The sequence below is a fragment of the Mastomys coucha genome, unplaced genomic scaffold (genome assembly GCF_008632895.1).
Source record: "Mastomys coucha isolate ucsf_1 unplaced genomic scaffold, UCSF_Mcou_1 pScaffold20, whole genome shotgun sequence".
In the NCBI taxonomy this organism is placed as follows: domain Eukaryota; kingdom Metazoa; phylum Chordata; class Mammalia; order Rodentia; family Muridae; genus Mastomys; species Mastomys coucha.
In genome coordinates, this window is record NW_022196903.1 from 133,630,468 (window position 1) to 133,650,994 (window position 20,527).

General features: G+C 40.4%; 1 protein-coding gene across 9 annotated transcripts in view; it reads left to right on the plus strand.

Moving 5' to 3' along the window:
• Positions 1-20,527, plus strand: part of Pik3c2g (phosphatidylinositol-4-phosphate 3-kinase catalytic subunit type 2 gamma) — a 337,297-nt gene that overhangs the window by 99,085 nt on the left and 217,685 nt on the right. For 7 of the 9 annotated variants that reach the window (XM_031383723.1, XM_031383725.1, XM_031383721.1 and 4 more), the window contains 4 exons: positions 147-269; positions 6,448-6,579; positions 12,811-12,925; positions 17,167-17,297. In XM_031383723.1, the coding sequence (XP_031239583.1) occupies positions 147-269; positions 6,448-6,579; positions 12,811-12,925; positions 17,167-17,297 (501 nt within the window). The remainder of the gene's footprint in view (positions 1-146; positions 270-6,447; positions 6,580-12,810; positions 12,926-17,166; positions 17,298-20,527) is intronic. The other 2 variants (XM_031383728.1, XM_031383729.1) reach the window with 1 other exon arrangement.

The following is a 20,527-nucleotide window of genomic DNA, read 5'->3' on the forward strand; positions in this document are numbered from 1 at the left end:
TAAATTTTTATAGTGACTTTTAAAGCACATTTTACACAAACAAATGTATTTTTATTGTTCCACGTGGACAATAACAGTAATTGACCCCTTTTAAGAGGCTATCTTCTTTCATGTGTTGAGCTTATTGGATCAATGTTTCTTTTCAGCTACAAAGCATTTTTGTTTTCCTGCTGGCTCACATATGCTGGGAAGAAGCTGTGCCAAGTGAAAAGCTGCAGATCCCTGCCAGTCACAAAGTCATTCTCTCTTTTGGTCAACTGGAATGAAATGTAAGTTTAACCTCTATTCTGGCTGTACTGGCTAGCTAAGAAAAGATGACCCCTGTTCCATTTTAAACAGGCCATGGTGTGTGTATGCGTGTGTGAGTGTGTGTGTGTGTGAGACAGTAACAGAGACAGAGAGACACACAGACAGAGAGACACACAGACAGACATACACATACACACACATACGCACACATACGCACACAGAGAGGAGACAGAGAGGGGAGGAGGGAGGAAGGAAAGGAAGGAGGAGGAAGAAGTGGTGGAGGAGGAGAAGGAGGAAGAGGAGGAGGAGGAGGAGGAAGAAGAGGAGGAGGAGGAGGAAGAAGAGGAGGAGGAGGAAGAGGAAGAGGAGAAGGGGGAGGAGGAAGAGAAGAAGGGGGAGGAGGGGAGGGGGTGTTTGATAACAGCTAACTGATTCGATGGTGTAATAAGTACAGATCAGTAGATAACACACTGTTCCTTCAACAGCTTTAAAGTCCACTGAAAATTCTGAACAACTGTCTCATCCATATGACTGAACTGAGAAACAGGGAAACGTATAAATCCAAGAGGCCCTGTTGTCCATTCACACACTGGAGATGAGGGATATTCTGAACTTTCACCAAGTTGATTTCAGATAAGAAGAATTAAATCACCTGATAATATGTGTTCTCTCTTTTCACACACAAACCAGTTGCATATTTATTTAAATAATCAATGGGGCAGGAATAAGTGCCTAGAATACATTGCTAACTAAAGGGAGAGGCTCCAGTTCCATCCCCTAGTGGTCATTTATTAAAGCCCAGGTTCTTTATTTTAAGGGCTTCATATATTTTTATTCTATATCTGTATGTGCTTGACTTTATATATATGTACCATGTGTGTACAGTGCTCATGGAAACTCTGAGAGGGCACTGGATCCCCTCAGATGGTTGTGAACCCCAGACCTTTGCAAAAGCAGCCAGTACTCACAGCTGCTGAGTCATCTCTCCAGCCCCTTAGCTCGCCCCCTGCACCCCTTCCCTTGCTACCCTCAACACATGTCCTCTTCTTGCTCAAACTCTTGGGGTTACCAACCCATCCATGGCATTGGCAACAACATTCCTGAAGCTTCCTTCTCTGCTCCTGAAGCTGTACAATTTCTATGCGGTCTCTCACGCTTCTCTGAGATCTACATTCTCAATCTGCCAAGTAGAAGAATATGCCTGCTCATTGTCTCTCAGAGCTCTCAGATGGTCAAGCTTTGGAGGTCAGTTTAGTTTTCAGTATTTATCATGGAAAAGCATATGTGAGAGCTTCTAGGAGTCCAAGGATGTGTTAAAGCAGTGGTTCTCAACTTTCCTAATGCTGGGACCCTTCAATACCATTATTCATGTTGTGGGTATTATTATTACAAAATTATTTCATTGCCATTCATAACTGCAGTTTTGCTACTGTTGTAATTTGTTACGTAGATATCTGATCTTTCCAACGGTCTTAGAAGACCCCTGTGAAATGTTCATTTGACCCCTGTAGCTGATATTTGCTGCTCTGTGGATTTTTCTTTCTTGCATCCTTCTCTACCTTTTTCCCCACCCATTCAAGTTCCTAACATTAGACAGAAGAGAAAAGGGATAGAGAGGAAAGGAAAGAGATTCCCCAAATAAAGTCAGGAGTCAGAAAGGGGACAACATTATTGTTAGGCTACTTCCTGCTGATTAGGGGCATTGAGTTCCTTGAGGCAAGTTTGTTTATCACCATCAGGATATGCAATTTCTTCTTCTTGTTTCTTCTTTGCACATTACTACTTAACAAACCTTGACCAACCACAACCAACAACAGCCAACAAAAACAACAACCAACCCCACCTCTTAGGGCCCTGCCATTTTATATACCCTCTGAAAAGTCCCTAGAAGTCGACTGTTACACAATCACAGAAACTATCTGTAGCTGGCCAGATCACATCCCTGCTAGAGCTCAAGGCAAATCATAGTCACCTGCTGTAAAGGGCCCTATTGCCCCACACCTGGGATTAGAACAAGAACCACATCCTTATATTTCTATGCTTTCTAAAGAAACCAAAATTCCAAAATTGTCACTACAGATTCCCAAAGGGGTCGTGATCTACAGGCTGAGAACCATTGTCCTCAAGTGACCCTAGTGTGTCTATTATGTCTGTCTGACCTTAATGCTGACACAGTCAATGACGACTGTGTCCTGAGACAGGGTGTGCAACCTTCTGTTCCCACACACAGCAGGAGCCTTCCCACTCCCACAAATTCAAATTACTCTGTGACTTGTAAGTTCACCAGGCCCCCTTGTTCTTTTAAGGTTCTTAGTTCTTTCTACCAAAGATGCAATTTCCATTATCTGACCAATTTGAAAATATGGTATCAGTTCTACTTGTAAAATCCTTCAGTGAGTTTCCAATTCATTTAGACAGAAATCAGAATCATTTAGTGTAGAGCACTGGCTCTCTGCTCTGGCTCTGCATACCTCTGTGCCTTCACTTCTAGCCCTAACCCCAGCCCCTGCCTCTCCATGCCATGTTCTCAATCCTTTCTACTTAGCATACCAAGAGTGGAGATCACACTTTGCTAGAGGTTCTTTTGGGTGAGAAACACACTACACTTTCGTCCGCGCACCTGCAAACACCCTCTAACCTCCTTTTCGCTGAGTGAGCCCTGCATGCATCGTGGATGCCTGCTTTTTCTTTTACCACTGTTTCTGAACTCTGAACTTCTTTCAAATGTAATAACTGGATGCATTAGCTTGTATATCTGTCTACATATTATAACTGATACGGATTTATCTTCTGAAGAAGCATAATACAGAATAAAACTCCAGTAAGGGTTATTAGTTAGTTGGTGATTTTTGTGTAACCAAGGACCCCCTTAAAATGTTATTAACTATCTTAATTGCTGAATTATTATTCTAATTCAACTAAAAATTATCTGTGGCTATTTCCAAAAATCAAATTGGCTTTCACTTCAAGATAGAAAAATTCAATTGTAAAGATAGTTTTGTTTAAAAAAATGAAGAACTTATTAATATTTTAAAATGACATTGATATGCATTTTTTTTCTTAAAACTGCTCATATTACTTTTCTATGAAAAAATCCTCTAATTCTTCCTAGATAGTTGGCATTGCGACCTAGAATCAATTTTTATTTTACTTGTATTAAACCCATTTATATTCGATTTTTCTAGATATCTGTAACAGTTTTATATATTTTATTAGCATTTGTTACATTGAAGTTGAATGTCCATCTCACTGCTAGCTTTTAATACTAAGCACTAAACTCTGGTTTTGGAAAAAAGTATCTTATGTAGGCAAAAAAATAACAATTACTCATTATTACTTTCTAAATGATTTATTTTTACTTCTATGTATGTAGGTATATATGTATGTATATTAGTGTGTGTATGTATGTATGTATGTTTGTATGTATATGTATGTGTGGTTTTGTATGAGACTATGCCAAGTGTGTGAGGTTGCCCATGGAGGCAAAAGAGGAGATCAGATCCCTCAGAGCTGGAGGTACCGGTACTTGAGAGCCACCTGGCATGGCTGCTGGAGATTGAGCTCTAATCCTCTGGAAGAATAGCAAGTGCTCTTCACTACTGAGTCAATGCTTTAGCCTCTATTGGATTATTTTATAAAGTATTTTTTCCACTCAAATGTTCATTCTTTTGTTTTTAAGAAGACATGGAGAAGTTTAAAAACAGAAATAATTCTCCAGTAAATGTGAGTCTGTATGTAATCAGAAGATGAACGGAGCTCTGTTTTGAATGCATGGACTCTTTCCTAGAATTGATTTTTATGAAAGTGAATGAATGGAGATTGGCAGCAATCATCCACTGTAATGTCCCTGTTTTTATCATTCTTAATGTAAAAAGCTCAAGGCACATAGGAAAGAGCCAGCTCTTCTTTTAAAGAAAAAGGGACATTGTAGGTTATGTACAAAATGGAGTAAGGTTATTGCTCCCATCACAGAACAGAAAAATGGAAATGCAATATAGAGTCAATTATAGATAAAGGAGCATTCAAGAAATTACTGTACCTTCTGCATTATCATCATTTTATGTCATTTCAGAAATTCTTTTAAGCTCAGAAAGATTTGAGTGAATGTGAAAACTATAAAATAATATAAGTGAAAAATACTTAGACACCAAAATATGCAATGTTCTAATAAATATAATTTCCCTGTCTTTAGCAGTAGATTTCTATCACTGTTGTCTTTCCTCCCATTGTGATCCCCTGACTTTTCACTCAAATTACATGTTGATAACCATCAGAGCCAACTTTTCAACAGGTAAACTTTCCTATCCCAAAGGGGGATTCACTCTTCCTACATAGAGCTTATTCACTGACATCTTACAGTCGTCACTAAGCTAGTGTATGATATCATACACTAAGATTACATTACATCTCTTCAATCCCAGATTCTTCTTCCCTGTTTCCTATCAGACAAATTATCTGCTGTATTATTACAGTGTAGAAACTAGAACTTACCATCGATTTCCCGCTATCCTTTTCTACTCTTATGATTTCATTTTAAATCTGTTTTATTCACCATACATCTATTATACTTCATCTGGATTCATTCCTATGAATTACTCCATTCTCATCTCTAGGAGCTTCTTTGCACACATGTGCTGCAATTAAATATAATTGGGTGGTGTTTGTCTATCTTGGGCCTATTTCCCCATAGTATATCTCTACTCTCTCCATTCTGTCTAAGGGACGTTAAAGAAAAATGTCTGCTCTCCCTGAACAGGCAACACTATTCGTCAGAGCCTGCCAGCTCAATAGACTACCCTCCTCTATCCAGCTCTTGAAATCACTCTTTACCAGATGATTGGTGCTTCATCAATCTTGAACCACATTCCTTCCCCCTAATTCCAATGAAATCCAGGATATGAGCTCAGAGCATCACACCTGCAACACATCCAGCAGGAAGTCATGTTTGTGCTTCTCTGATCATCTCCCAAATTTCTGGATGCCAGCTCATTCCAAACTTAAAGTAATTAATAACTCTTTATACATTTATCTTTTTCTTTGAGAATTCTCTTTTGCCACTGGGGGAAAACTTCCAATTTCTAAGACTGGCACTCAAAGTTCTCAAGAATGAAAGAGCATCCTCTGCTTCCTTCAGCTTGACTTCCCCTTCTACAGCAGCCACTGTGAGCGAACGTACCATCTCTCAGGCAGAACTGTTCTTTTTCCTCTTGTATTTCTTAGTTCATGTGCTGCATGACTTTTCCTGGAGAGATGTGGCAGACATGTTCACCCAGATATGTAACCAATACCACATCAAAACACAACTCTACAGAAATCTAGTTGGTGAGCTAATCATCTAATATTTCTGGTTATAGGAGCATAGAGCTACTGTAAAGCATAGAGCTACTGTAAATACAGAGAGCTATTGTAAAGCCCACTCTGGCACTGACAACTCACAGCAGCAGCAAAGAGAAAGAATACTGCTTCTCTTGAGCTTTCTCTTCTGGGCAGAGAGAGCATCCTCTTTCAGTGACTCTTTGTGGCTTCTTGTGACTCTCATGACTTTTTCTTGAACTTAAAACTCCCTGAGTTTTCTAAGCTTCATTAGCTTCCTGAGCCTTAATGAGCCTCTCTCCTTCTCTATGAGATAATATTCTATTTCACAAGAGTCCTCTTAACTTTCCCACACTGTTAGGTGCTTTTCCCTTCTTGAAATGGTTTTCTGAAATTCCATCACTTCACAGCCCAGCCTGAAAGATTCTTTAAGACATGTGTTTGGGACTGGCAAAATGGCTCAGCAGTTAAGAGGGCTTCCTACCAGTTCTGAGGCTTGAGTTCGATCAACTCAAACGCATATGATAGGAGAGGAGTCCACTAAGTTGCCCCCTAATGTCACATACAAGCCATGCCACACTCACTAACCCCAAACACAAAGCAAATAACCAAGATCCACTTCTAGTTATTTACTACCTATTTAACCAGTCTTTCCTATGTGTTTACAATAATGTCTGAGTCAAGTTATTCTATTGTTAAATCACTCTACATGTCAAAATTACAAGGAGTAAAATTCTTACTCATTGATTATATGACCTTGTATATGTGTCATTAAAATTTTCAAGGGGACATCTCCATTCAAATACTCCAATATTTCTTCTTAAGTAATTACAAGAAATGTTTGGAAAATCATGGTTATCATTGGACACTTTCTTTGCTCTTCAGAATCAATTTTCCTCTTGAGATAAAGTCACTTCCAAGAGAATCCATGCTCATTATAAAGCTATTTGGAATTGACTCTGCCACCCACATCACAAATCTGCTGGCCTGGACCTGCCTTCCACTGTTTCCAAAAGAGTAAGTACATCATCCATGATTAACCGAGCTCCTGTTCCAGTTCAACCTTCCAGGAACTGAATGTTCCTCAGGTTATAGCATAATGAGAAAATCAGGAGGACATTTTATACTAAAATGAGGTAGCTCAATATAAATCATGAGTATTGAAATCAGAACAGAAGAGTCAAAATGGAGAACCGGCTTTAGAAGCAGACCACAGGTTCTGTCGATAGTTTGGTCATTTACAATCAAGAGGTGTTAAAGCCTGCTTCTTGGGCTATGAACATGCTGGGTAAGACCAGTCTCAATGACCTTTTTCTTCATCAAACAGCCAACTTCTCTGAAATTAGTATTTCAAACTGAATATATTGTTGTATAGAGAAAAAAGTCATAAAATTCTGATTAACATAAAATTATAAAACATGACAATTTTGCGAGTATTATTGCCAAAAAAAGGAATACTTGGCAACTCCCAAAAATGCATAGAATTATAAGTTGAGATATTCTCTCTAAATTAGGAGCCTTTGAAAAATCAACTGGTTATTTAACCTGTAAGTTTTGAGAATTACTCATGCTTAGAACACAATAAAATCAACTTATGATTGCCTATGCTTTGAAGCGAAAGTATTTCCCGAACCATCAATGTATTTTTTTTTTGAAACATGGAAAGCCCTGCTCTAGGATCAGATGTTAAAAATCCAGGACCTTCGAAAGCTAGAACTTGTGTTTTTATGGTAATATTATTATAAGACATGTTTCTATACATGTTGCCTCAGAAAAACATAGAGCTATGGAAGTGTTGAAGATATTATTTTTCAGTTTTCATTTTCAGCAACCAGACATCATAGACAAATTTTATTAAACAAGCCAGACCAAATTTTAAAAATTCATTTGATTATTTCTGATCTTTACCTTGTGTGTTCATCTGTTTGTATGTATATGCATATGAATCTGTATATGTGTTTGTGTGTATGTGCATATTGTATGTATATGTCTCTCTATGTGTGTTTTTGTGTATATGTTTATATGCGCATCTTGTTTACATATGTATTTATGATACATAAATATGGGTATGTTTGCCTATTTCCTATATATCTGTTTCTGTGTATCTACATGTTTGTGGCTTGGTTTGGATTAGCCCTTCTCCGTGTATATATTGATGACAAGGAATGTATTCATCTCTGTAAAGTCTGCCATGTTCCATAAGATATAAATAGACAATCAATCAATATTTTTTATAAGATGGAAAAAAATCAATCTTTGTAGACAGATTTTAAAAGCCTACAAAAACACAGGTTAGATCTAGTAGGGATGTCTGCTGCTGTTAGCGGACATTTCAAACATTTGACTTGAGTGCTAAGAACATTCATGACTTTCTCCCTAAGAGCAGTCACATGGGTTTCTTTCCAACTTGTGAGTTTCCAGTTTGCAGTATTTTAGATGGAGCAGTTTTGTGAAGTCATATTTTCTGCTATTAGCTGGAAAGAGCGTTTGGTGCATTTGTTCCTCTTCACCAGGATGCTATGGATGGGGATGCCAGTATAAACACTGCTCCTTGCCAGCCTGCATCACTTACAGCTGTTGGCATGCGATGGTCTTCCAGGGTGAGAGGCTGTGGGAGGCCATTATCTGGAACTGATCCACAGTGATGATTTTCCAAGTAAATGTATGTAAAACTATAATAATTGGACATCAGAAGGCAAGTAGACTTCTGTGGTTATTTCAATAAACACTTGGAAATGTGTACCCAGTAGACTGTTTCTCGTCAAAACCAGAAAATTCTCCATCTCTCCTGGGATAAACAATCAAAAGAAGTCATGATTGTTCCAAGACATCAAAAATCCATCATGTTTAGCTGTTGAGACACAGCTACAAATTCCATTTTTCTCCTCCCTACAATTTGCAGAGATTCTTATTCTATTTTTTTTTTTTTGGTGTAGATGTTTCCAGAACACCAAAAAGTAGCATCTTGCTTTCATTTCCACTCGCAGGATGACCCTTGCCCATAAACATCTGATATTGAATCTTTTATTATAGTTTGAATTGCCCTTCACCAGCTGTGCGCAATTGTAATGACCACTTATATCAATATTGTTTCCAACAGGGACATGACCTCAGAATGGCTTCCTGGAGGTAGTCTGCCTCTTTGGAGCCTCCACAGTGGACTTTTGAAAGAGCAGTCATAATTAAGCTAAAATATACCTACAAGGACTGTGTTAGTGAACATCTACACATAAAAATAAGGTTTGACATTTGCAAGCATCAAAACCACTCACCTTCAAGTCTATAGTGAAAAATATTTCAAATATAAAGGAAGGATTTAGTGAACAAAATCATATAGCCTTCTGCTGGAGACAAGATTGTCCCTGTATGTACATTCACAGTGCTTGCCCCACTTGAGCAGGGCAGGGTTGTGTTCAGCACAGCCATGTCCAGGAGTTCCTTTCCCAACTTACATTCACAGATGAATAGTGTAACTCTTACTCAGCATTTTTATTGTGAAGATTTCATCATAGAAATTCCCTACATTAATTGAAACATAGACTTTACTTGAATGTTACAATATAAACCAAGATCCCAATTACCCCTCCCAAAGATTTTTATTCAGTTCTTTTCAAGAGGAACAGCATTTTGGACACTCCTTGGGTGAGTTAAAGTCTTGGAAAATATGAATAAGTTTTCAGAATTTCAAACATAACCCAAGATATGTCTTAATCTCCAACCAATTTGATTTCTTACAGGGATTGCCCAGGTTGTTGACACTGACCGTGTAGTGCCAACCGTCTCAGAATTCAATAGTAAACGTAGTTGTGCTGGTTAAGTTCCTTGGTTTTCTTAGGACCCACAAAAGGCCTCCCATCAATTGCCATGCCTGAGATGGGAAGGTCTGTGAAGAGGTGGTGTGATGTCAGTCTTCCGGCAGCTTAAAAGTAGAACCAAAACCAGAATTCGGGTCGGTGTTCCCACCTTAGTTTTCTGCTTCCAACTTCCTGCTTTGAGATGTCACAGCCTATATGATGAACATATGTAAAAGTGTCACCACCCTACGCAGCTATGGCCCCAGCATCCCAGCCACTCCCTCTTAGACATGCACAAGCCTCACTAGGCCTAAGAGAGTCAGGGTCTCAAATTATTTTATTGCATCAGGTCCTCTGGTTCTTCTGGCTTCCCAGTAACTTAACCCTCTGTATCCGCTGGCCCTACATGCTAGGAATTGATGCAAAGACTCTTGATAACTAAACTCAATAATCATTACTTTACTGTTTTAGGAATTAGAGTGAGAGAAGCATTATCCAGTTCATTTGTCTTCCTCGATAAAGCAGGTTTGGGGTTGACATTTTTAATCACCGAATTGGACACAAATCAAGTTTAAAAGACCTTAAGGATATGAAGGAAAAATATCTTCAAATGCCATACACAAGAATCTAATTTCTAACCACATATTTTTTTGAAAGAGTGATGGCTAGTGCGGTTGTGCGATGCAGGGGGAGTTTGCAGTCTTGTGGTCAGGCCTAGTTAGCCTCTCCCTCCGACCCTTTTGAAGCCAGCCTTCACTGCCACAGGAACCCCAACACTGTGTGAGAACACTTGGAAAGTATTGATTTTTGTCCAGGAATCTCCAGAAGCTTATCTTCCAGAGGCTGCAGGCAAGCCCCAGGCACCCTGATACACACTATGAAGCATACAGACAGCCTTTGTCATCTTTTTGTTTCTTTTTGGTTTGTTCGTTTGTGCGTGTGTAACTTACTAATAAATACTTTTGTCACCGTATCTTCTTAAATTTTATTTTTATGTATGGGTATTTTACATGCATGTATATCTTTGTACCACTTGGGTGTCTGGCCTCCATAGAGCCCAGATGGGGGCACTGGTTTCCCTAGAACTGGAGTTACAGATGGGTTTGGAACACCGTGTGGATGCTGGAAATTAAACCCAGGTCCTTTGGTACAGCAACAACAATGCTCTTAGCCACTGAGCCCCAGGAGTGATTGCTTTTTAGTCACTGCTGATCCCCGCCTACATTGGTCTAAATATGTACATTTTATTGTCTCTATCTAAATTTTCTTTATTGTTTAAAATGAAACCACCCTCTATTATATACATATATGTATATGTATATATATATCCATATAATTTATATATTAAATAACACTACAATATAGTGATTTGGCACACTTTTAAATAGAAGAATAAAGGAGCATCATTCAGATTATAACTGTACCCTCAGCGCTAATTTTTAAAAAGTAACTCCTTCCCAAACAGATCAATGTAACATACCATACTGAGTGACTAGTCAGGTCTAATTTTTATTGCCATGGTGAATAGAATTAAAGAGAAAGCCCTGTCTCCTGAAGCCACCGACACACTCAGGTCTGTTATGTATTCTTCTCTGGTACTGATCCTCTTCTGACATTTACTTATGGGAAGGTCTATGAATGCCTTTGCAGTGCCCAGTACAGTCTGCTTATCTGAAAATAAGCTCCCGATACTAAGCAAAACACACACCTCCAAAACAGAATGGCCTTAAAGTTCGTATAACATGAACCTCCACTGCCCATCTGCCAGTTCATGTTCTCTGTGCCCTCCTTCCTAAGCTCCACGTGCCTCACTTCCATGGTAAGAGCTCTGACTTCATTCTAAATCCCCATCCACCACGTAGAAGCTGGGAGACGCTAGATGTACTCTATCTAAGACAGAAAGAACAGTTACCATTTGATTCTTTCTTGATAGAAACCAGATCAAATAAATCAGTTTTTTTGTTTTGTTTTGTTTCAAATGTGGCCAAGACACAATGTTCCAGTAAAAGCATTAACCTAACACATTCCAAGACGCAGGTGTAAAAATGTCAACTTTTCATGATTTCCACCCCACAATTAATGAGGGCAAAACCCTCTCCACTCGCAGGGAAGCACTGGCCAGGGGAAGTATGAAAGCTCTCTTGGATAAAAATGCCGAGTCACTCAGAAAGCTTTTGACTCTCTTCTTAACATGAAAGGGCACACAGAGCTAGAGAGGAAAGGAAAAATTTAAAAGGCCCCATGGCCTGCTAGCTCTGATCTCCAAACCTCAGCTGTTCTTAAAGCTGATAGCCTTTTGTTTTGTCAGAAGCTGGCAGCTAGGGGCGCTCATTAGGATCTCATCTCCCAGGTTAGCTGGGGTGCTGGATGAGGCTGTGCGAGCTGGGTTATCTCAGCCACTATGGAAACACCTGAGGTTCGCTGCCAGCTCCTAGTAGACCCTGAATTGGATGGTATTGAAAAGCCGCTCTATCTTAATCCTACATTTACTTGTGTTATCCTGTGGATCTGCATTTCCAATTTGGTGTATTAAAACCCAACCCCATTCTTAGTTACCATTGGAATATGTTGCCAAAATTCTGATTTTTCGCATGGGTACTATTTATGGTTTTTTTCCATTTGTACAGAGATCTGTGGGATAGGTGTTACTGTAGCCATTGAAAATGTGCACGGTTTCTTCCTTGGTATGTTCTCCTTGCACTCTCTCATTTACTATGCTAATTTACAACTGATTTTAAAGGATTCCGAACATGAATAATCTCTCTATTTACGTGTCAAGGAGCTTTTCTCTTGTGAAGTCCTACAACCATTTTGATTCTGCAGCCCATATGCTGTGCTGATTTAAATCTTGTCTTCCTATAAATTTAGAATCTTTAAATGCCCAAGAAATTTAGTTACTGCATGGGGAAGAAGGAAAAAAATTCTCCAAAAAGCTGCCACCATTCTTGCTGAGTTCAGACACTCATAAATCCAGAGTGCAAATCGAGGTTCCGGCTAGTTGCCACCACTAATGGCTATCACTAACATATGCTACCATTACTAAGTAGTGTAATATTAACCACCTAGGGAAATCAATGTGATGTCTATGAAAACATGTTCCGTGCGACCTGCCAGCAGTGAGCTGTCAGTCAGTGTCTGGACTGTGGAGTATCTTACTTCTCTGGGCTGTGGAGTATCTTATGTCTCTGGGCTGTGGAGTATCTGGGCTGTGGAGTATCTTACTTCTCTGGGCTGTGGAGTATCTGGGCTGTGGAGTATCTTACTTCTCTGGGCTGTGGAGTATCTTACTTCTTGGGGCTGTGGAGTATCTGGACTGTGGAGTATCTTACTTCTCTGGGCTGTGGAGTATCTTACTTCTCTTCTAGCTACTGAACGGAGTCACAGGGACAGTTGCAGATGCGCAGACCTTTCCTGGAAGCGACTCCTGTATGTATGTGCATGTCGTCTTTTGCAGAAAGTCTGTGCTGGGGTCTCAGCTGTTCAGCATGACATTCCAGAGTGAGCCTCCTATCGAAATGATAGCTCCAGGAGTATGGGATGCGAGCCAACCCTCCCCACTGACCCTGCAGGTAAGTGTCGTGTGAAGCCATGAGGGTAAAGCACACACAGCAAATGTGGGTTATTAAGCAATGTGCCGGCCAGTTACCAAAACACTTCCTTCCACGGTCATCCACTATACAAGTCCATGCCCTCCAGCCTAGATCTGGGTGTCTTCTCTATCATATGTTTTATACTCAGCAGTCTCCATGCACTTTTTTATCTGTGTATGTGATAGCACTTCAACTTCTACCTTCACTATCCTGAAGGAGAACAGAGAAGTCTTGTTCTCAACACCTGTCTTAAATGTATCTATCCTTTCGATTGTCTAAAAACATTGTTATATATTACTGGCTTAGTACCTTACAGCTGCTTTTGCATTGTTACATGTCATTAAAACCAGTGGTGGTGGCGGCACATGCCTTTAATCCCAGCACTTGGTAGACAGAGGCAGGCAGATTTCTGAGTTTGAGGCCAGCCTGGTCTTCTGAGTGAGTTCCAGGACAGCCAGGGATACGCAGAGAAATTCTGTTTTGAAAACAAAACAAAACAAAACAAAAAAGCAAAATCTCTTCTATTGCACCTGTCTTAAATGACTGGGTCATGAAAGAGTAATAGTAAACAAAATCCATTTTATAACTTTTTTTTTGTCTTAAAACATCTGTACTCTCTGTGATTTATGATGGTGATGACAAAGTGCCCAACCACACCAGGCCTTGGCTCACACTGCCAGCAGGACCTCATTTGCTCATGGCTTGGTGTCTTGTATTGGCTAGAGACTAGCAACACAGATGTGCTACTACTGTGTAGGGCTGTAGCAGGGCTGTAGATTTTCCACTTCCACAAAAACTGGACAGCACATCTGGAACGCAGTTTCTCCACCTTGGCAGCATGCTAGGCTGGGCCCTTTTGTGGTCCTTTCCTTGTACAAAGGATGCCTAGCAATAGTATCACTGACTCTTAGCTATTCTCCAATCCTGACAGTCAAAAATATATCCAGAGATTGTCAAAAGTACTCTGTCAACAAAATTGCCTTCCACTGAGTACCATATTGGAAATGACATTCACAGAACTACAGTTCACAGGTATTAGGTGAGAGATATAGGGATGGGGTTTAGAAATATTCACAAAAATATGTAAGAGTTGGAAAAGAATAAATTCTATAAAAATGTAGCTGTACATTAGGGCAGAAAAGCTTTCCAGGAACCATGCGAGCAACACTTTTTAGCAGCAGCTTGATGATGAGAAAGAGCTAAGCAGTACAGATCTCCATGTGTCAGGCCTGGGTGACAACTGGCTAGTATATACTATTCTCCATTTCTGTAGAAGTGAACACATGACAGGACACAGAGAGACATTTCAACCCAATAAGAAAATCCACCATAAACGGAATACATATTCTCATGCTAAGCAAGTAGGTATTACCAAATTTTAAACTGCCCATAATTTTGATAAAGTGAATTGCTTGTTATTAAAGAAACAATATTGATATCTTTAAAGGTCCTAATTTAAGAAGCCAAAGTACCTTGTTAAGCTTTCTGCTATATGTTCGAGTAAGAAATTGATTCAGGACTGAATTTTAGGGGCTAACTCTATTTGTAAAAGTGCTTGCATGAGAACAGACATTCCTACCCAGAACCCATGTGAATCAATGACTGACTTGTTGGCATAAGCTTGCAATCTAAGTGCTGGGGCAGTGAAAAAGTAGATTCTTGGGAATAAACAGCCAATCTGTCTAGCCAAATTAGTAGATTCCAGGGAAATGGCAGGCCTAGTCTTAAAAACATGGGTGAGCAGCATCTGAAAATCAATGTACCAGGCTGTCTCCAAGCCTCAGCATGTGTAAGCAGTGCCTTCACATGCAGGAACCCACATGCATAAGATCAGAGATGGTAAGGAAATTTATGGCAGGTCCTGGAACCAGATTTATGTCAGAAAATAAATATGGGTCTGAGGGAGAGACATCAGGCTGAGAGGGTTGGCGGGGGTGCACACCATAGACATCAGGCTGAGAAGGCTGGGGGGTGCACACCATAGACATCAGGCTGAGAGAGTTGGCGGGAGTGCACACCATAGACATCAGGCCGAGAAGGTTGGGGGTGCACACCATAGACATCAGGCTGAGAAGGCTGGGAGGTGCACACCATAGACATCAGGCTGAGAAGGCTGGGGGGTGCACACCATAGACATCAGGCCGAGAGAGTTGGGGGGTGCACACCATAGACATCAGGCCTAGAAGGTTGGGGGTGCACACCATAGACATCAGGCCAAGAAGGTTGGGGGTGCACACCATAGACATCAGGCCGAGAGAGTTGGGGGGGTGCACACGATAGTCTCAGCTCTCTAACAGGAATTGCTTAGACACTGATCAAGTTTTCAGTTCCCTGCTTTTGCCTCTGTGCACTCAAAGAATGTTTGCTGTAGCCAGTCAGGTTTTCTGCTCTGATTGTCCTTACAATGTGAATGGTAAATGTCAGAGTGCAGACACCGACCAGCCACGCGAGGGCGGCAGGGTGAAAACTCAGACAAATAGCCGCTGTCCAATCCTGAGGCTGCTGAAGTGAGGAGAAGCAGTGGATGAAAGGAACTGGATACAAGTTCAGAACGGAAGTGGAGAAGCAGATTACGGCTCGCCGGCTCCTGGGTCTTGCTTGCTCTTGAATGTGATCCATGTGACTCGATCAGGGTGTGTGCATGTGTGCAGGAGCATGTGTGTGCACATACATGTAATGGCCGGAGGTCAGCCGAGGCCATTGTTTCTCAGCAGCCTCCCACCTCATCTTTCAGATACAGTTTCTTGCTTTTCTGTACCTATCCGGTTAGATTAGGCTGGCTCACCATCAAGCCCCTGAGATCTACCTGTCTTTCTCCATCAGCCCAGCCTTCAAATACCACATTCTGAGAGAAAGCATGTTTGTCCGCCTGAGACTAACCCCTTTAGTTTAGTGCGATAATCTGTAGTCTCACCCATTTTCCTGAAGAGGATGTTGTATTTATGCTTCAGTGTGTGCTGTACCTACTATAGTGGCTCAGATGGAAAACCTTCACAGTACTGACAATCATGTTCCCTTCATGGTCATGAGTCTACAACCGGGCTGCCATTTCCTTCAGACTGACATAAAATTGTACTAGTTTGTTAGCTACTATTTCTTATATTGTTTTTTATTTAATTTTATTTTTTTAGAGAACTTTATGCATGAAGACTGTACTGACCTCATTTCCAGCTCTCCATCTCCCCCTCCAACTCTTACCATATCCCCCAAATTAATGACCTTCTCTTCTTTACTCTCATTAGACAAACATACACATGCATGTGTACATACACACACACACACACACACACACAGAGAGAGAGAGAGAGAGAGAGAGAGAGAGAGAGAGAGAGAGAGAGAGAGAGTAACCACTTGGGATTTAGGAGTCATCCCTGCTGCTTAGCAACCAAAAACCAATGTGACTGGGGGTGGAGTGGGGCGGGGGAGGTCTACATCTGCTTTTATCTAAGTCACCAGAGTCAAGCAAGACTTCAAGATTCTTTTTGGTAATACTAACATTACTTTTTTTAGATTATCTTGTTTATTTTATCATGTTGAAGTAATTATTGACAAATGAGAACAGAGCTTATGTCAAAATAATGATTACAATAAATATTATAGATTAAATGGAATGAAATGACCTATTTTTTCACATAAATAATAAGAAAACTAAAAAGGTTTTAGTTTTAAGCTGTTTTACGCTATTTTACAGTGTTTTAAGCTGTAACTCACACAATCTAGAACGTTCCTGGATTTTCTCCACGATACCAACAGGACAGTTCAGCAGAGCACAAGGAATTCTTTAGGATGAAAAAACTTTATTAACCTTAAAAAAAAATACTGAGCCCAAAGAGTCCCAATCATGACACAGTTCAGAGACATCTTGTCGCCGTCAGCTACCAAATATCGCTTTATTAGCAAGAACCAGAAAGAACATGATCTCAAAATACAACACAGGAGAAATATACTCAGCTTCATGAAAAGTTCTTAGATTATCATTTTTATACAACACCACTGAGTATTCTAGACAATAGGTCCTAAAATATTAAACACTGCTTATGTTTGAATGCCAACTCCAAGCTCTAATGAGTCTTTTTAAAAGTATGTCAACCAATACAAAAGCACAACAAAATAGAAATTATTACTTTCTTTCATCTCTACAAATCTAAAGTAAACATTATTAAATTGGTAATGTGCTTGCATATATGTTTAGTACATAGGAAATCACTTCTTTTTTTCAGATAGATTTTCCACCTGCCGGGTGGGTGTATGTGAAACCTGAGTTTGAAGAGAACAGAACTGACCATGAAGAGCCACCGAGAGAGTGTTTAAAACACATTGCCAGACTCTCCCAGAAGCAGTCTCCCTTGCTGTGAGTGACCCAGGCCTGGGATTAACCCTCTGTGTTCTCTAGTCAGCCATGCTGGATGCACTCCTACCTTCTACCCATCCTGGATGGTGCTCAAGTCCTCTGAGAGTGCACCTGCAGGCCCACGTGATCCTCTCATTTCCTGAGGCTGTGGATGCAGGACCATCAGTTAATGTTTAAAAACTAAAAGAAGTGATTTTACCTTATTCACACGGATTTTTTATAGGTCTTAGCAACTTTAACTTTATTTTTTTTTTAGTATAGAATAGAGTTTATTTAGGACATGGGGAGAGGAGTTAAGAGGGTAGCAGAGTCAGAGAAAGGCAGAGAGAAGGAGAGAGTAGAGAAGGAGGGGTGGGTCATAACCACGTGGAGAGAGGGGGAAGGGGATGGGGAGGGGGGAACAAGGGGGCTAGAGGCAAGATGGAGAAGCAGGAGTGAGAGCTTTTATTTTTTTCAACTTTAACTTTAGATGAAAGAAGAGCATGAAGTTGGAAATGATTCACTTGAGCTCTAAAGGCAGCTAGTGATTAGGTAGCCGGCATCCCTTCTCAGAGAGAAACGTTGTGCGGCCATCGCTCCGTATGTTCTTGGAAGCCGTTTTAGTAAGCATAGGAAATCGAATTTTAGTTGTCATGGCAGATATTTAAGACAACAGAAATAAATCATTTCTAATAAAGCTAAGTCTATTAGTAAGGAATTCTTATTGGTAAACCAGCAATTCTCTAAATAAGGCAAAAAGCACTTGGTGGGACCACAAGATAATTAGTGGCATTTACGCCTGCTTTGTCGTAATATCTGTGTCACAGCTCGTCAGCTGTGCTCATTCATACTAAGCCACAGGCATAAAGCTCGGCAGTTGTGCACATGTGCACATGTGCATCAGTAGACACATACATTGCTAGGACCACACTATGATAATGTGTAACAGGAAGTACTGTATTATAAGAAAAAGATGTCGCTTAAAAAGAGGGAGTTGCACTGTTTGTATGGTCCTTTGAAATACAAGTTTAAGAATGGGCTAAAGAATCAGTAAAATTAATAACCAGCAAAGCAGGAAAGAAGCTAGTGGTTTTCTAGGCAGAGTCTACAGTGGACCTTGGGAGGAAGCCGTGGCTAAGTTGGAGAGAGTGTGGGTTAAGAGTTCAATAGTCAGGATACTGATCAGAAGTTAGAAATAAGGCAACTGAGGATCCAGAGAACTCATGATAAGTTCATGGAGAAGGCCAGACATTAAGTTGATCACTGATATGTTTTCTTTTGGTGCTGTGCCCCAATATATATAAAACACATACAAATAGATATATTTAATATATAAGTATATATTTATATGAGATATATGTGAAACAAGGTGAACATTTAATGGGTGTAGGGAGACTAGAGGATGGAGATAAGTTTTATGATATGTGTTTAAATTCTCAAAATAAAAAAAAAAGTTAGAATTCAAAACATTAAAAGTAAAATTATCCACCATGAACTTGGGCTTAATTTAAACACACAAACTCCTAATACATAAACCAATATGTCTAATTATAATTTACTAGGTTTGGCCTTTTTGTTTAAAGATGTTTAACACTTCAAAACATTACCACCTTTTTGATACTTAAAATCTCTCATTCCAATCACACTCTAAACGATGTGGCACACTTTTCCAATGTAAAGTATTTTATTTTATTTATTTTATTTTACTTAGTAAGAATAGTAAGAGATGCTTTATGAAGTGGAGGTGGCAAAGGCATGAAAAGAAATTGCCACTTTTATGTTAAGAGAACCATGAGTTGGGCCAGGCGGTGGTGGCGCACGCCTTTAATCCCAGCACTTGGGAGGCAGAGGCAGGCGGATTTCTGAGTTCGAGGCCAGCCTGGTCTACAGAGTGACTTCCAGGACAGCCAAGGCTACACAGAGAAACCCTGTCTCGAAAAAACAAAACAAAACAAAAACAAAAACAAAAACAAAACAAACAAACAAAAAAAAAGGGAACCATGAGCTGCGGCTTTTCTTGGCAGCATTCCGTAAGGAAGCCCAAGCCCTTAGAGCATGCTTGTTTTACACATACTGTATGAGAAGAACAGAGGATAGGAGCGGAAGGAAGCATAGCAAGAGAGAAGACAACACACCCAGGCTAGAAGTCGAGTAGGGAAGTATTAAATGTGCAAATGAGACCGACGACAACAGGGTGATACGTATGGTGACATAAGAGGGCACGTGACAGACAGCAGCCAGGAGGATTTCATGAGGTGAGAAGGTCCACCAAAGGCCCCTTGGGACAGTTGACATTCGAATGTCAACTTAAATGGATAATACTCTTTAGGATGTAAAATTATTTGGAGAGTTTAGAAGAGACTGATTCAGAAAGGTAAATAGCCCAAGTCTCAGGCTGTGAGGGGGACTGCCGCACAAGTGGAAGTCTGTGGAGGGAATTCTGTCACTCGTTTGAAGTCAATGAAACCAATAGTGGTATGGTCTCAAGCTAGAGAGCAGGACCCAACACCTGCCATGGCTATAGTAGATGTTCACACTTGGGCTCAACCACACTGATGTGTTGGGTCTTCCAACCCCCGAGTCTGGTTAGTGTTCCCATGGGTATACGGGCGTAGTGTGCAGCACCGAAAGTAAAAATATCAGTGGCTGCGTTCTCAAAAAGGAGCGACTCACAGCCCTGCAATCACACAGGGCTGCTACTTGATCCTCAATGGTAGTTGCTCTACAGTTGGGGTGTGTGGAGAGGGCCTCCTTCATCTATGTAGAGAATTTGGCTAGCTCAGCCTTGTGTGGATCTCATGCAGTAATCATGGGAGCTGTGAGTTCAGGAAAGCAACAGCCCTGTGGTGTCCAGAAAGTAGCATCTCTCAGCTTGGTGCTCCGACCTCCACTGTTATATTCTTTTAGGGTCCTTTACTCCTGTGTTCCCTGAGTCCATGTGGTGGGGGCAGCTCATAAAGATGATCCATCTGTGTGCCAAGGAATGCACAACTGCATTTGCCTCTAGTTCCAGGAAATCCAACATCCTCTTCTGGCTTCCAGGGATACACACACATATACACACACACACAGACACACGTGCATACCATGGAGTCACACAGACACACACACACAAAAATTCATTAATTTAAAGACATACATTTTAACAATTAACTTTCCCAATTGAATCCTACTTGGTTTTCTGTTTCAGATTTTGTTTATGTTAATGTATATATTAAAGAAGCAACATTCCCTTCTGTTTCACTTAAATA